The sequence below is a fragment of the Gracilinanus agilis genome, chromosome 4, assembly GCF_016433145.1.
Source record: "Gracilinanus agilis isolate LMUSP501 chromosome 4, AgileGrace, whole genome shotgun sequence".
Taxonomy (NCBI): Eukaryota; Metazoa; Chordata; class Mammalia; order Didelphimorphia; family Didelphidae; genus Gracilinanus; species Gracilinanus agilis.
In genome coordinates this window covers 463,243,413-463,261,236 of record NC_058133.1, presented here as the reverse complement: position 1 = coordinate 463,261,236, position 17,824 = coordinate 463,243,413, and the positions used below count along the sequence as shown (strand labels likewise).

General features: G+C 37.7%; 1 protein-coding gene across 1 annotated transcript in view; it reads right to left on the bottom strand.

Annotated features, from left to right (window-relative positions):
* Window positions 1-1,582: 1,582 nt before the first annotated feature.
* CAPZA1 (capping actin protein of muscle Z-line subunit alpha 1) overlaps window positions 1,583-17,824 on the bottom strand; it is a 70,137-nt gene continuing 53,895 nt past the window's right edge. The window contains exons 4-10 of the mRNA XM_044672335.1: window positions 8,576-8,639; window positions 7,948-8,154; window positions 7,015-7,094; window positions 6,441-6,519; window positions 5,559-5,630; window positions 3,652-3,714; window positions 1,583-3,240 (exon numbers count right to left, since the gene is read on the bottom strand). Coding sequence (XP_044528270.1) covers window positions 3,100-3,240; window positions 3,652-3,714; window positions 5,559-5,630; window positions 6,441-6,519; window positions 7,015-7,094; window positions 7,948-8,154; window positions 8,576-8,639 — 706 coding nt within the window. The 3' untranslated portion in view covers window positions 1,583-3,099. The remainder of the gene's footprint in view (window positions 3,241-3,651; window positions 3,715-5,558; window positions 5,631-6,440; window positions 6,520-7,014; window positions 7,095-7,947; window positions 8,155-8,575; window positions 8,640-17,824) is intronic.

Here is a 17,824-nt window from a genome sequence, read left to right as displayed (position 1 = left end):
TTAACTGATGGGATAGTCTGCCTTTGTTACAGTGTTTGTCATAAACTGTCTTTGCTTTTGTATATATTCCTGTGTTTGACACATTGGTAAAGGCTTAATAAAATGCTTTCCCATCATTCATTTATTCATACATTTTACCATGAAATAATTATTCAGACCCTGATTAACCAAAAAGCTTTCAACATTGTTATTAAAATCTTAAGTGTAGGGGTAAAGCCTAGGTTTGCAGTTTTCATCCCAAAAGGAAATCTTGGTATGGGTTTTGTCACTAACTAGAACTAGTTCTGTGAACATGAAATCATTCAACTACTCTGAGCAGCCTAAAGAAGTTAGATCTCAGTGCTTTGAAAACTGTATTTTATGCAATCCAAGAGAATATTTTGTTGTTAACAATTTTTTTCCTATAAAATATTAAAAGATCAATTTGGCAATATTTTACCAGCTGTTTTCTACCTCTAAAATTCTATACAGAGTAAGTTTATTACCTTAGAATACCATTGTGTAGATTACTTTAAGAATGTAAAAAGTATGCTGAAGGAGATAAAAGGAAACAATAAGACAGTAACATGTAATAAAAAATCAGAGGGTCGATTTCCTCATTAAGTAGTCAGTGAAGGCTTTAAGTGGTTGTCCATGCAATTCAAGAGTTCTTACATGAGGTACTGTCAGGATAAAGAGGAATTAATGGGGCATCCTGGGGCAGGCCGACATGGAGGAATGCAAAGCCAGTGGTAGAAATGTTTGAGGTCAGCACAAGTTACATGTTGCAGAGAGTTACTTTACTAGAAGACATGAAGATCTGAACTGGCCTTGGAATGAGTGAGGCCCAGAAACTCCCCTTTAGTTCTTGTTTGAGAAACATGATAAAAGCAATTCCCATAAATCTGTAGCTAAAGCAGACTGGGAGGGGGTGAAAACAACCTTCTGAGATAAGCCCACTGTTTACAAATTTCAAAGATTCAGGGACTTATGATGTCAGACCAGAAAGGGCAGGCTATTGAGGTTATCTAGAACAATCTCCTCATTTTACAGGTGAGGAAATTCAGGCCCAGAGAAGTGGGGTTAAGGGAAGGGAATAAGTATTTACCTACTATGTGCCAGGCATTGTGCTAAGTGCTTTTACAATTATTTTTTTTAATTCTGACAATAACCTCATGAAGTATGTGCTACGATCCCCATTTTTACAGCTGAGGAAATTGAGGCAAAGAACACTTAAGTGACTTGCCCAAGGTCACAAAGTGAGTAAATCTCTTGAGTCTTTCAATTCAGGTCTTTCTGCCTCAAGGTCCAGCAACTGATTTCTGTGCTATCAAGGTCACACAACTAGCTTTGTCCTGTCCTTTAACAGGAATCAAGCTATTTAGACAGTTCCTAACTATCTTAAGGTTGATTTCTTTAAGTTTTTCAAAGTTCAGCGAGGATATAATACTAGGATATAATATTAGGGGCAGGGACCAGATTCAGATAGCGTGAATATTTTTCCTAAACTAGATCCAAAAATGGACATTTTTACTTCCCACCTTGAGAGCAAAACTGAAGAGATTATAAAGGAGAGACTCAAACAACTTTAGAACAAAACGGTTGTATTTTCTACTAGTAGGTACAGAGGATTTTGTAATATGGATGGATATTATGAATGGCAAATAATACAAATATATTTTATTTTGGAAAAAAGTTTACATAAGTAACGGGACACTTTGGAAACACTCTTGCTTAACTGTATTACTAAACAAAAACGATGCCACTTTCAGCACAAACCTTCTCCTCTTCAATGTGTATTTGGAGATAGAAAGACAGCACTTGTTTTTTTTTTCTTTTAAAAAATGACCTATTGTTAAGGCCTGGTCACCTATGTGTAAACAATGTAGAATAAATTCACCATACATAGTTCTGATACTAACTATAACAAATCCATGGTGGCTCTGTGTTTGGAGAGCTATGGAACACATACCTTCACTCACCCTCTTGGAAGGGCTGCTGTATCACTGTCTGACTTGAGTTCTTGGCAGGCAGGACTGAAGAAGAATGTCAAACAAGTTTTACAAACTATTTAGAGTAAATTGCCAGTGTTCCCTTTAAGTACATTAAGAAACAGGTAACAATAGAAAGACACTACTTAGAAGTTATTCTTCTCACTTTGGTGCAAATCTTTTTTGTTTTTATTCGTGATTTATGCACTTGTCTGATTCATACACTTACAGTACAAACTCTAGTCACCTGCCACAAAGCATTAAAGCACAATAATGCCTATTATTATTCCTTAGGCATCTGCATTTTTCAAGTTTTAATATTTATTCTTCTACATCCAGACTGTGTCAGCAGTTCTTGAATATAAAAAAATATATAAATGGGGTAACTATATTCTAAAAATGCAGATGCCTATAACAACTATGTTACTAGGGGAAAAGGAAGAAAGCAAACAGGTTCACTTGGAGGGAATGTGGTTCAAGTCTTTGGATTAAAAAATAAACAACAACACAAAACCTCCAAATTTTTCCCAGAGAAACTGGTTATCATGGAATTTCCAGACCTTAAAACCCCATTCTAAATATTTAAAAATCTACAGTTACTAGGATGCCATCAAGTGGCAATCAGCAGTCAGAAGAGAAAGGATTTTATGTAGATATATTTTGTAGCATTGGATCTTTAGCTACTGGTTGATCAGTAAAAACCACTGGTATACCAGGGCTAGGTGGGTTAAGTATTGAAAACATTGCCTGCCTGTTTGTGAGAGGGCTTTCATGGCTAGGAAATTTTCTAACCAGTACATAAATTCCAGGACATATCTCTTTCTCTTTACACTGTTAAAAATAACTGAATTTAAAAAAATCCTACAAGTAGATACAATCACAATAGGAAGTTACATGGCAAGGACAACACACACAAAAAAACATTAAGACAATGCTATTGGTTCAATAGTACTCCAAGAGGCTAGAAAACCTGTTAACTTTGAAAGCCCTAGCAAAATACCACACTTGTTTATAAACCACCTACTTATAAGAGACCATACTTTGAATCTTTTATTTTTCCTTTCTTCTTCTTCTTTTTCTTCTTCTTCTTTTTTTTGCATGTTACAATTGGAGAATTTCACATCCAGCTTTAAGCATTTTGCATTTCTTTGCCAATCTTGTAGCTGAGTATCTTGTTCCAGTCGATTTTGGTGCGGGTGACTGGAAGTTGCCGGCGCAAGGCCTTGAATGTGGTGTCTGACATTGTCTGATAGTTTTCACTAATGGCGGTCTGAAATAGATAATTGATTTGTAGATAAATGTCTAGAACAGAAACTGAAGCTAGATCAGGTGGCATTAAAAAAGTAGCTTGAGTAATAAAGGAGGTGCTTGGGTAGCCTCCAAATGACAGGACTTGATTTTTTTTTGTTGAGTGTTTCTTCTAATCACTGAAGCAAATCAAGGAAACACTAGTGCGGAAGAATTTAAGAACCCCAATTAACTGTATTTTAAAAATGGAGCCAAGGGGAAATGCAAATCTAAGAGTTTCAGAAAAGTCAAGATCCTCAAGTCTTGATACATATTAATATTAAAGAAAATAGATGCATGGTAAGGTATTAAGACATACAGATTCGATGTCTCTAGATAAATTACCAAAAACCAAACAAAAAATAACCAAAAAAATCCAACTACCCCATCTTACCTGATATTCATTTTCAGCATGTTCTATGATTTTAATAAATTCCTTGGCAGTTTGTATATCATCCTAATAAAAGGCGAGAAAAAGCATGAATAAGTTGATCATATATAAGTAGTATATAAAAAATGAATAAAGGAATTTATTCTCTAAAGGAAGAGGATCAGAACACACCTTTGAAAATAAGAAATTGTGCCAGAGGAATCAGTTTTATAAATTAACTTATTAACTCCCAGAATTGCTGCTTATGATTGATGACAACCAGACATATTTATTTATTTATTTTTTTTTAAATTTTAAACCCTTAACTTCTGTGTATTGACTTATAGGTGGAAGAGTGGTAAGGGTAGGCAATGGGGGTCAAGTGACTTGCCCAGGGTCACACAGCTGGGAAGTGTCTGAGGCCGGATTTGAACCTAGGACCTCCTGTCTCTAGGCCCGGCTCTCAATCCACTGAGCTACCCAGCTGCCCCAACCAGACATATTTTGCTTAAAGATTCAGATTAAAAAAGAAAAAGTTTTTCTTATCTTTTCATTTTCTTGCTGCCACTCAGTAGAAAAGGACAAAGGTAAAAGATTGAGAATTTGGTCATTAGAGTATTATGAGATTTAGGCCTGGTGATCTTGAGACTGCAATGACAATCTCCCCCTTAAGGGAGGCTGTAACTTAATAGAATCTCTTCATGGAAAAATCCTGGCAACAATATTTTTTAAGGTTAGTATAGTACAGTGATGGATCTGAAAATATTTTCTTTCCAACAGCTTGCTTTTCTCCCTTCACCTGTGTATCCTCAAAATCCTATATGCACCAAACTTTGACATATAAATGGCTTAGCACCAAGTGGCCACCAAAGGCTCTTTGAAACATGTCTTTTTAGCCGAATTTATCTGTGTTTCTGTGTTTCCTGATGCTATGTTGACGCCCTTATATAAACCTCCATATTAATGTGTGAGAATTGTATAGAGGGTCTCCTCCCTTCCCCCCCTCTTCCCCACTGCTTATCAATTAAACTTTGCACTAAACTGTCTCCCATTTTTTACATATTATTCTCAGCAGTCAAACTCATTAAGGGGTTGTTTCCTACAATATCTCTGGCTGGTCCATGGGCTTTCCTTTTAACTTAAATATAAGGGGCAGCTAGGTGGTGAAGGGGATAGAGTGCCAGGCCTAGATTTGGGAGGACCTGTGTTCGAATCTGGCCTCAGACACCTCCTACCTGTGTAACCCTGAGTAAGTCACCTCATCCTGTTTGTCTAGCTCTTGCTCTTCTGTCCTAGAGTTGTTATTGGGACAGAAAGGAAGGATTAAAAAAAAATTTAAACAAACTGGTACCTGGACAAGGACTTAACCTCCTGGTAGCCACATCCATGGCTAGGGGAGTAATCAATGGATGTAACACACGCAAAAAAATGACTCTGGTTCCCCAAGTCTCTCAGAGGAACTCTGGGGGATATAGTTAGTGCTTTGCATATAACAGGTACTGAAGTTTTTTGAACTGAAGAGCAGCTTACTATATTAGTCACCATGTATTTCCCAGTGAAAGGCATTACTGCTTTCTAGCAAGCAATTCTGCTATCTCACTGGTCAACATTTTCTAAGTTTGGCTATAGTGGAGAGAAGAGATTTCTGAATTCGTTACATACTGTATGATCACCTCACAGAGAGAAAGAACATCACATTCTCTAGAGCCATCACTACTGCTCTAGGTCAAAGATTAAACTGGCAACTGGTATAACTGGTTTTATGATTGTCCCAGGAACCGCATGTTGCTCTATTCATGGAGACCTCCAAAGTCAAAATCTCGACAGAAAACTTTGTGTTTAAATTTTACTTTTAAGATCAGAAATGAAGTAGAATACAGATTCCTTCAAGGCCAACAGCAATATTATAAGAGGAGGCATTCTGTACTTACAGTAACAGTTACTGAATCCTGTACATCTTTGTGACTAACCAACTGGACATTGCCATCTTCATAGTAATGTACCTGTAAGAAGGAATGATTGAATAAATTAAATAAGCAGTTCATATGAAAACATCATCTCTAGGGGGCAGCTGGGTAGCTCAGTGGAGTAAGAGTCAGGCCTAGAGACAGGAGGTCCTAGGTTCAAATCCGGCCTCAGACACTTCCCAGCTGTGTGACCCTGGGCAAGTCACTTGACCCCCATTGCCTACCCTTACCAATCTTCCACCTATAAGTCAATACACAGAAGTTAAGGGTTTAAAATTAAATAAAAAAAAAAAAAAAAACACATCATCTCTGAGCAAGTTATTCACAACATTGCAAACAGAAATATTTCAAACTTTTTTTTTTTAATAGGTTTGGTGCCTTTGTGTAGTGCACTCTTTTTTTATTTTTATTTTTTTAAACCCTTAACTTTGGTGTATTGGCTCCTAGGTGGAAGAGTGGTAAGGGTGGGCAATGGGGGTCAAGTGAGTTGCCCAGGGTCACACAGCTGGGAAGTGTCTGAGGCCAGATTTGAACCCAGGACCTCCCTTCTCTAGGCCTGTATTTCAAACTTTAAAAGATCTCGATTTCATTGTTGTGGGTATTTTCTCTATAAAGGCAGGTTATATACCATGTTAGTAGATTAGTAGTTAGTAGGCTCTAAGTCGGGATACAATATAAATTTGCCATTTTCATTCTATAAAAAGCCCATATTCACTTTCTTATTACAAATCTAAGCTCTGGAATAACTTAAAAGCACATTTAAATAGAATGTAATTAAATTTTGAAGCAAAGTTATGAAGATGTTTCATGTCCTGAGTTCATTATCATTTGGCCAGTTGACCTCACCTGAATCTTTAGCACTCCAACCACCTGAGCTGTAGGTGGTGTGATGGTAAACTTCCACTCTGATCTCCAACGACCATTCCTAGGCAGGACCAAAATTCAATTAGAGAACAAAGTGGACAGAAAATGAAAAGAAAAAACAAAGGCTGAATATTGCCAATGGATAGGGCAAGAAACTTTCTACATTTTATCAGGATTCAAAAAGATTCAGCCATAAATATCAAGTTGCTTTAACCCTTCTTTGTGGGGAGCACTATTTAAAAAAACCCAAATAAAAAAACCCCACAACTCCTGGTAACCAGTAACTTTATAATAAACATTACAAACAGAAGACAGCCTCTACATCTTCCCCCTGCGGGGCGGGGGGGGGGGGGGGGGCACCCCACTATCTTAGGTCTTAGTATCAACTCTAAGATAAAAGAGTAGCAGGGGCTAGGCAACTGGGGTCAAGTGACTTGCCCAGAGCCATTTAGTTAGGGAGTGTCTGAGGCGTGACTTGAACCCAGGTCCACCCCAATTCAAGCCTGGTTTTCTATCCACTGTGTTACTAAGCTTCCTTCAACCTCTATATTCTTACCAGAAGTTTTTAGGCTGAAATTGGTGACTCTCAATACAGGCAATAATAGTCTTCTGCCCATCTATAATTTTAGCATAAACCTATTTGTGAAAGGGGGAAAAAAAAAAGACTTCAGAGGCTATATAAAACTCACTTAGGCATTACTCACATTATGTTACTTTGGATGGATAAAACTGAAATGACAATATACCAGTAAGGCCAAAGCATGACAAAAATATTATAGTTATAAAACAGGGGGTCACTAAACCTCTTATCCAGGTCTTAAAATTTTATTGCACAACTTCTGGCCTACAGGAATCACTCACATTTATGCAGTATGTTAGGTTTCCTCATAATGAGGATACAAGGTAGGTGATAGAAAATCTTTTTACTCCTGTTTTCCAGATGAGGAATTTGAGATTGAAGGACAATTATTAAGTGATGGAAGTGGGATTCAAAGGTTAGGTCTTCCAAATCAATGTCAAGGCTGGCTTTCTCTATGACAGCTGTAATTTTAAAGATATTCTTATCACCACCATGTTTTGAAAAAAATATATAAATTTTCTTTTCTGAATAAAATCCTTTTATTTTATCAAGGACAATTATCCTTCAGAGAATCATACATAGGGCCAAGGCCTCTTCCCCAAAACCTTATTTTGACATTTTCTCCATGTCCAACTTAAGTATTTTCTAACATTTTAGTTAGGGTCTATTAATATCAATGCCAAAATAGCACTAATCTGATATGGATTTAAACATTATTGTAGAAACAAATGTAGTAGTGTCAAATAATTCATACCATTTGTCTCAAAAGTGAGTTGGGTAACAAACACAAAGATTCTTAAATAAGAAGAAATAATTGATATATAATAGATTATAGTTCCAATGCATGAAGTAAATGTATATGTATGTACAAAGAATTTTATATAATAGTAAAATAAATAGATACTTAACAGTACAGAAGCCATTGGAATAATGATCTTTCACATAGGTCCTTAATGCGCTGTCACAGGATTCTCTCCAAGATTTTAGAGCTCCATCTATGTCCTCAGGTTGGGGGTCACCTGCTTCTTTTCGTAAATGATCAAACTTAAAGGAAACTTTATTTCTTGGATCTAAAAATCTGCCACTACCCAGGTCACCATGTTCTGTAATTAAGACCTTTCAAACACAATAAAAATTTATAGATATAAATATATTAAAATTAACATTTTGCCCAACATTTATTTTTGAAAATTCTCACGGGTGCAAGCTAAATCTTTATTCTATTATTTGCTAGTTATTCAAGACCCATTTTTAATGGTATATAAGTAGATGGATAACTAGAAAATAAGACATTATTGCAGGAATTAATCTCTCATCTTACTTGTTCTGCTCCCTTGCTAGAGATGACCCTCCTCATTACTATGGATGTTTCCAGTAGATAATTTGTACAAAGGGTCACAATTAAACCTAATTTTAGGAATAATACTGTATTGAGGAACAAAATCTTAGTTTTGCCCAATTTAGGCTGTCCTAATGAGTGACTTTCAAACAGCTTTTGCTTTTATTAAGATCTCTTTAGGTCAGAAACAGAAATTACCTGATCATCATATCCTTCTATCTTCACTGGAGTGAATTGATCCATATTATACTGGGCAAATGCACTGTTAAAAAAATACAAATTAGTAAATTCAATAAGATTAATATTACATCAAAAACTATGAAAATAAAGTAAAAGAAAACTTACTTTTGAAAAATATTGTAATAGTGAAAGCATTGTATAATGCTCTTGCTGTCTAGGTCACAGACTTAAGTCTTATCTTTAACAAAAGTATTAAAGATGAACTTTCAAGTTATTTTAACTCAGTCAGTCTACCAACAAGCATTTATTAAGTATCTGCAATGTGCCCAGGCATTGTGCTAAGCTTAGCTAGTGATAAAAATATAAAGAAAAAAAAATCTTTGCTTACATTCTAATGAGGGATACAACACATATGGTGTTAGGGACCAAGACTTTAAGAAAAGATAGTCACTCTTCTAAGAATAGATATCATTCACTCTTCTAAGATAAGATATTGATCATAGGCCCAGCCTTGCTTGGAGACAGTAAGACGCCACCAGAGATTTTCTATGCTCCCTTTCCGCGTTCCTTTCCCCCTTAGTATCTGCCCACCCCCTTCTGCCCTCTGCGTATATATTCTTGTCATAGATCTCCAATAAACGAGCCTCGTATCCATCAAAACGACTCTGTGTCTTGCACGCGAGGTTTCCCCTCTTCTTCCCCTATGGGTAATTAGGTTGCCGTTTCCCCGGACCCCTCGGTTGTGTCCGGCTGGACCCGGACAATATGGAAGGTTTCAATTTTAAGTCAGATGGAAAGAGTTCCATGATCTTTATTTAGGGCATAGAAGCAAAGTGGATGGTAATATCCCATTTTTAAAAATGTCATTTTTATTGATAAAGTCATATCAATTTTTGATGATGAACCATTTGGCAGTGCCAAGAACTGTGATGGAAAGAACTTCCTTCCTTGGGTCAATAGCTGAGGCTTGGCTGTGAGGGTTAGGTTGTACCTAAGGAGGGGTGGGGTGTTTGTGTGCTGTCAACCCCTAAGGCTCTTGAACTTAACTGCCCAGGGTGACAGCTAATCAGCATTTGGCATTGTTGGTAGTGAGGAAGGTGAGCCTTTCTCCCAATAATTTCTCCTCTCATTGATTCAGGTTGTGTGGTTTAGGCTGAAAGAAAGATCAGGTCATTTGGAGGATCCTGATAGATACTTCAAAGGTTCTTGTTTTTGAGGTCATGGACTATTTCCACTGTAGTCTGAGGGGAGGTAATGATTGTGGTTTGATATGCCTGGCTTCTGATCTCTCCTTCAGGATGCTCCAATGGCTTTAGTTAGGTTGATTTGCTGAATCTGTAAGTGGCAGTCGGTCATAAGTTTGTGGGGATGCCTAACCCTTTCTCTATAGAAGTAGCCTACCCTGTAGGCTACAGGGGCTAGAATGGAAAGAAGAGAGGTTCTTGGGTCAAAGGTCCTGTAATACCTCCTTCTGGAACTCAAGGGAGGTGGTAGTAGCTTCACTTGCCTGGGCACAAGTTTACTCTTGCTTCTCTTGGAATGTTTTTAGGCTGGCTTGCCTGCTCTATTAGAGGTGGCAGTTGTTGGGATAGCTGACCCCTTCTCCACAGAAAACTGTGCCCTTACTTCCTTACTTCCCTGCTTCCCACTTCCTCTATCCTCCTTTGCACTAATCTTCAATTTCTCTCTTTCTACTAGCTCTTGTTCTGCTGCCCACAAATATGCTCAGGTTCTCCACCATCCTTAAAAACCTTCACTTGACCAATTCCACCCAAATATTCAACTCTCTTTTATTGAGTAAACACCTAGAAAATACCATCTATGCTCACTACCTCTACTTTCTTTCCTATCACTTCTAAATTCCTGGCAATCTGGCATCTGATCAAATCATTAAATTGAAATGGTTCTTTCCTAGGATAACAATGATCCATAATTTGTCTATCTATCTAATGGCTTTTTCTCAGTCTTTACACTTCCTAACTTCCCTTGCAGCATTTGGCCCTGCTAATCCCTTTCCCTCTTGGTTATTTTTTTTTTTGGGGGGGAGGGGGTTGTGACTACAATTTCTCTTGATTATTCCCCAATCTGAACACTTTTTCTCAGACTCCTTTGTTGTTCATTCATCATCCATATCACACCCCATATCTATGGGTATATCCAAAGACTCTATCTTCAGGACTTTTCCTGTCTCAATGCTGTTCTTTTTTTGGGGGGGTGGGGGTGGGGGGTGGGGAGAGGGGAGGGAATGGTGAATGATCATTTCTATGCAGATGATTCCCAAATCTATAGAGCTGGCCCTAGTATCTCTCTTGAACTTCAATCTTCAGGCAGTTATTAGATATTTTAAATTGGATGTAGCACATACACCTCAAATTCCACATGTCCAAAACAGAACTCATTGTCTTTTCTCCAAAACCAATCTCCCTTCCAAATACCTCATTTTTTATCTTGGACTCTCCAATCCTTTTAGTGATCTAAGTTCAAAACTGTGGTCTCTCTTCCTTCATGTATTCCATCAGTTGCCAGGTCTTGTGTCTACCTCTACAACATTTCTCACATCTCTCCCCTTTTCTTTCTCATGGTCACCATGGTTCAGTTCCTCCTCACCTTTGGTCTGGACTAATGAAATTATCTAATTTGTTTCCTGCCTCAAGTCTATCCTTTTAAAAATCCATCTTCCCTGTAGATCCCAAAGTGATTTTCTTAAACTACAGGCTTGATCATGTCACTAGTCTAATCAAGCTCACTTACACACCTAGGTTTGAATAAAAACTCCTTTGGCATTTAAAAACCTTAAAAAAACACAAACTCTTATCTTCTTAGTATCAATTCTAAAAGGGAAGAGCAGCAAGGGCTAGGCCACTGGGGTTAAGTGACCAGCCTGGAATCATACAGCTAAGAAGTGCCTGAAGCCCATTTAAATGCCTTCTAAACCTGGCCCTACCCTACTTCTCCTGGCTAATAATATGTTACATTCCCCTTCACACACTATTCAGTCCAGACAAACTACACTTCATCTTCTACCTATGTATCTAGCCTCTGTAAGGCTGTCCTCGGTCTGCTATTTGCTTCCTTATTTCCTTAATAACTGGAGTCACCTTCTACCGGAAGCATTTTCTGATCTTCCTGATGTGTTGCCACATCAAATTACCTTTAATTTATCTTGTTTACTCACCCATAAAATAAATACTGATGGTATTTTTAAGTACTTATTTTATAGTAGGCACTTAATTAGATTCCTATTATGTGCCAGGTAACTGCTAAACGAGGAAACAAACTTAATCTTTGTTTAGTTACAGTCCTCACTTTTAGGAATAGTTGGGGAAACAACTTTGGATGAGCAACTATTTTGATATAGGAGTTAATCAAGTTGAGTGAAATAAAATGTTTTAATTAATACCCCAATTAGGAAAAATATGGCTAGTTTGTTTTGAATTTCAAAGATCTTTTGTTGAATATTTGTCTAAAGATTAAGCCTGGAGAAGAGATTGATAAAAGACAGAAGGCCCCAGATACAAGAGCAATAAACAGTAGCTCCCCTTATCTCTAAAAGAATGTTAAATAAGACTGCTTCTTTCACCTTAATTTTCTGACTCCAGATTCTTAATTTGTAATAAGGAGGGGGGGTGTCATTTTATCCCACTCAAGGTGACTACTACACATGGTTCAAAGGTCCAGGTGATAGTCACAACTTTATTAACACCTAGAATGCACAGGCTTGTTTGACTCCCTGCTTTTCTTCCCAAAAGAAAAAGAAAGAGCAAGTTCCTGGTCTGGATGAGGTAAGAAATGTGGTTGCTTTGGACTAGGCTAATTGTTTTATTTGTTATTTGAAACCTCAATTCACTGGCCCTTTTAATTTGGGTTCTTCTTTTCTCTCCCAAAGAAAGAATAAGTAGCTGGTCCCTGGAACTGCCACAAATAGATGGTCTTTGTATCATTTCCTAGTCAGTTCCCAAGGACCTTGAGATGGTGCTCACATGTTGCCAACCTTCAGTTTTATGCATCATATAACTTTTACTACTTTCTTGTATCTTGTTTGCATACTTTTATACAATTAAAAATAGATTTTGTTTAGCTTGTCCTTCACCAAAAAACTGCTCCAAGTTACAAAATGTCCTTTTCCTTCACATCTCACTACCAAAACTCATGTTCTTATTATACTTATAGCTCATTGCTTAGGCATTTGATTATTTGATAAAGTAGGTTCAGCCCTCCTGTAGTGTATTTACATTTTAAAAGAGAAACTTAGTAATATGAATAAATCTCTAGCTGGTAGTTAGAATAAGAAAACACTATTCTAGTATCTAAAGACAGGAATGGTCCTATGTAAAAATTATAAAATAGCCAAAATTTACTTCGGCACTCTTACTCTTATCTACATTCCTTCTTACCTCCTATCTACTCATAAAATGAAGTATAAAATAATGATACTAATTATAATGACTAATAATGACAAAATTCCAAGTATGAAATTTCTTAATAATATTCTTCACTTTTCTATCCTTACCACCTGAGTTCAGGCCTTGATAACTTCCCCTCTGACAGTGTAAAAAGAGCCTCTTAAATGATTTATTTATTTCCCCCCTTTTTCAAAGTATTTAATGCCTGATAACATTACTCTTCTCCACAAGTCTTCCATATTGCCCCATTTTTTTCAGAATAAAGTAAAAACTTGTTATCATTGTTTTAAAGGTCTTCCAAATTCTGACTCCAACCTAGCCTTTCAGTTTTTCTTCTGGACTCTTAATTGCTTTCCATTTCCCTTTTCTCCCTCCATGCATCTATACATTTTCTTTCTCATGCCTGAAAAGTTCTTCTGTCACCCACTCCCAATCTATGACTATTTCTCTTTTTTAAGGTATAGTTTAGAAAGCATTCTCTCAAGAAGATGTAATCTTTCCCTCTAATCTTTTCTCTGACTTGAGTTAACTCTCTTCTACATTATAGGGATTTGGATTACAGGATCATAACTTTTGAGCCAATAAAGTCCCCAGAAATCATTTAGTTTGCTAAACTGGGAACAAACACAGAACTATTAATTAGTCAGAAAATTCACTTTTATTAAGGAAAGGAGTTTAGCGCTAGAATTTAGGCCTCATTGAAAAGCTGTGTGCCACAAACCCATGCAGAGTCCCCAGACTCGGGCAGCTCTGGTCACTAAATTCTTGGGAATGCTATTGCACTAGATGAAAGCTCTGAAGGACAAAACAATATGGGGAACTTATATACCTTTTGGGAAACAGAGGACAGGAAATAAGATTGTTATTACCAAGGCTACAAGTAAAGGGAGTGCCCAAACTAGCTTTCCTAAAAGAAACCATAGCCAGCAGCTAGGATTCCTATCTTACAATGGACACTAAAAGGATGATCCCTGCCAAGGTGTGGGTCTTCTAGGGAACAGGCCTGATACAATGGGAAAAAACTAAGATAAAAGGAAATTTAGCATTTGCTTAGCCTCACCTAACTGAGATTATCATTTACCTTAGTGTCTTATGGTTCAGTCTGAAATTTACCTCGGGGCAAACTCTCCTGGGAATGGGGACCAACTTGGGATCACCAGTTTACAAGCTAATCCTAAAACTTGGGGCTCATCAGATCTTACTGGGCTAAAAGTTTGGGGATTTCTAGATTCCACGTTTTCTTTTTGCAGATGAAAAAACTGAGCTCTAGAGATATTAAAAGTGGGGGGGGGGAAGGCAGCTGGGTAGCTCAGTGTATTGAGTCAGGCCTAGAGACGGGAGGTCCTAGGTTCAAATCTGGCCTCAGACACTTCCCAGCTGTGTGACCCTGGGCAACTCACTTGACCCCCATTGCCCACCCTTACCACTCTTCCATCAAGGAGCCAAGACACAGAAGTTAAGGGTTAAAAAAAAAAAAAAAAAGAGTAAGTAGCAGGTGTGGGATTTGACTTCAAAGTCCTCTGACTCCAAATCTAGGACTTTTTTTTTTTACCATGTTTACCTAAATATATTCCTTATCTCTGCTTCTAAACTGTAAGGACTTGGGAGCGAAGACTTCATATAGTTTTAAATCTACTATTTAAAAGCCTCTTGTACTTTTATTTTTAGTCCAGACTTATGATTTCAATAGTTTAGGGAACTCCACAAGAGCTGAGTAGGAACTCTAATGTACTGTCGACGTGGAATCTAGAGACCCCAAACTTGTAGGTTGGAGACCCCCAAAGCTTGTGCTAGTTCCCTGTTCCCGAGAGAATCCACCCAGAAGGGAATCTCAGGCTAGCAGTAGCAGATTGAATAATGGACCCCAGGGTAAATGCTAAATACTCTTTTGTCTTAGGTAGTCTTGCCCATTGTATCAGAGACCCTGTCCCAGGAAGACAAACCAGGGCAGGGACCATCCTTTAGTATCCATTGTGTAAGCAGTTCCTTCCCTTACACCCTAGCCTCTAGCTATGATTCCTTTCTCAAGCTTGATTGTATCCTGTCAGTACAACGTCAGCCATCTTTCCCAGCCCCAGGATCTTCCCAAATGGTATATAAGTTCCTCAATTTCCTTTGTTCCTTGGAGTCCCTCATCTAGCCCAGTGTCACTCCCAGGGGGTCTGGGAGCAGAGCGAAGCAGTGTTCAATTCTTGGACTCTGCACAAGGCGCAGCTCTACATAAGAGGCCTAACTAGCCCTGTTCCCCCTTTCCCTTGATTAAAGAGTGGCTTTATGGCTATTTAATAGTTTTGTGTTTTTTGTAAGTTAACTATATCTTAGGAAATGCTGAATTTCATCTGTGAGTGTAGGGACATCTAGTGTCAACTAGAAATCTGGAGACCCCAAGTCTGCCCCCCCCAACCCCCCCAAGAACTGTCCCAGAATTGCCCATTTCAGACAGAACAACAGACCTTAAGTAGACCTAAATAAAATGTTAAGTACCCTTTTGTCTTAGTAGTTTCACCCTCCGTATCAAAATCCTCTTCCCCATAGCCCAGCCCAGGGGCATCAGTTTCTCCTTGACAATCAGGTCTGGGACTTCTCATTTCCTTGTAGCCCAGGTAATGTCAATCAATCGTACTTCCCAGGCTTTAGTTCCCCAAAAGGTATGCAAGTTCCCCAAGTTCTATTGTTCTTTGGAGAAATCCTGTGGCACAGTGCATTCTCCCAAGGGTAAGTCTCAGAGCTCCAGGGTGTTGACTCCAGAGTTGTTTTTGGGGCTTGACTCTGTGATAGCAGCAGATTACTGGAACCTATCTCTTTCCTGATTAAAGACTAGGTTTTTCTGACTACTTTAGTAGTTCTGTGTTATTTCCAAGTCAACACTAGCTAGCTCTATGCTACTGGAAATGGAAGTGATGGGGTTGTACAGTGGGAAAGAACGGAAATCTTTGTATTGAAATGTTGCTGTGAAAACTTCTGGTGAATTCATTGTTATCTTTTAATTCAGATGGAAAAGTTTATTTTGAGATCAGCAAGCAATTAACAAGTAAGTAAAACAGATAAGAGACAAACCTGAATTATAGAAGGAAGAGGCCATTAAGCATTAAGATATTTCACAGTCAAGGAAGTGTTTATTTGGGCATAATACAAAAACAAAAATAATACTTATTAGAGTGAAGTTTCTTGAATTAAGATGGTGAAAGCATGTAGAAGGTGAGAAAAGTGCAGGATTACAATGTGAAAGAAACAAGTTATTAAAGGACTTTGATCATTTGAAAGTTTAAGGGCTTTTAATTAAAGTCCATTGGGGGAAATGTAATGTGTATCAACATGAAATCTAGAAACCCCAAACTTGTAGCCTAATAAGATCTGATGAAGTTTTAGGACTAACTTATAAATTGGAGACCCCAAAGCTTTTATTGTTCTCAGTCCCCGAGAGAATCCACCCTGAAGGGAATCTCAGGCCAGCAGTTTCAGACTGAATAATGGACCCTAAGGTAAATGACAATCCCAGTTAGGTGGGACTAAGCATCTTCTGAGTGCCTCTTTTTTGCCTTAGAAGCTTCTCCCATTGTACCACATCCCCCTTTCAGGATCAAATTCGGGGACCTTCAGTTTATGAGACTGACTGCTGCTGATGCTTAGTTCCACCTAACTGGGATTGTCATTTACTTTAGGGTCCATTATTCAGTCTGAAACTGCTGCCTGAGATTCCCTTCAAGGTGGATTCTCACCGGGACTGAGAACAATAAAAGCTTTGGAGTTTCCAACCTACAAGCTAGTTCTAAAACTTGGGGCTCATCAGATCTTACTAGGCTACAAGTTTGGGGTTTCTAGATTCCATGTTGACATGTGCAAGTTCTAAGTAAGAAATGTGAAGAGTTAAGGCAGAAAGTAAGTTGTACCCTGCTTTAAACCATGGTTTTGAGGAAAAAAGGTTTGAATGTTTTAAAATGCTAAAATAAGTCTGATTTAAGGTTAATCCATGTCCGCTTACCTATTTTGTGATTTGTTTGAGTTTTATGAACTGTCTAGTTTCCCTACTAAAAGAAGGGAAACTTTTTGAGGGTAAAAGAGGGGTGAAGTCCAAAATCTCCTAAGAATTCCCAGATAGATGAATTGTAATACTATGGGGGAAAATCCTCTCAGTTGGGTCCATTACTGAAGGGTGAGACTTGGTAAGGAATGGAACAATATTGGGGGGGAAAAAAGAAAAGAAAGAAAAATAAGTAATTACTGTGTGGAAAACTAAAGGAAAAAACCCTGGATATATTTATCTGTTAGTCTTTGATCTGTGTGAAGCAAGGTCACTAGTCCTGTGAAAAAAGCTTGTTTGAGTTATGGAATTTCTAAAAAATGCAATTAGATTACTGAGAATGTACAAGTTTGTTTATAATACAGGAATGATTTCTAATAACTGGTCTTTATGTCAGGATGAGTTATAATTTAAGAAGAAAAGAAAATCAAGTAAAAGTTGTAGAATAAAAATCTCTTCTATGTGTGTGAATCTTAGAAATTTTCAGCTCTAAATTGTGAGTAGTGAGATTTGCCATTTGAGATAAAAGCTTTTGGGAATGCAACTAATATTATATTGGGTTTTGAATTCAGGTATTGTTGTCTGACAAGTCACTGATAAATCTACCATTCAAGAGAAAAGCCAGGAGTTGCTCAGAAGGAATATGAACCTGAACTGTCACAGGTAGAGATCTTTATCTGGCAGAGGTCAAGGGGACAATTCTCTACACACCTGAGGGCAGGATCCCTTTGTGACTCAGTATCCCCCAATTCTATCATTTTTTAATAGGAAAAGTTTCTCAATTATTCTTAAGTCTGGTTGTGAAGTGGGATTATTACTTTATGATTGACTGATAAGTCTGAC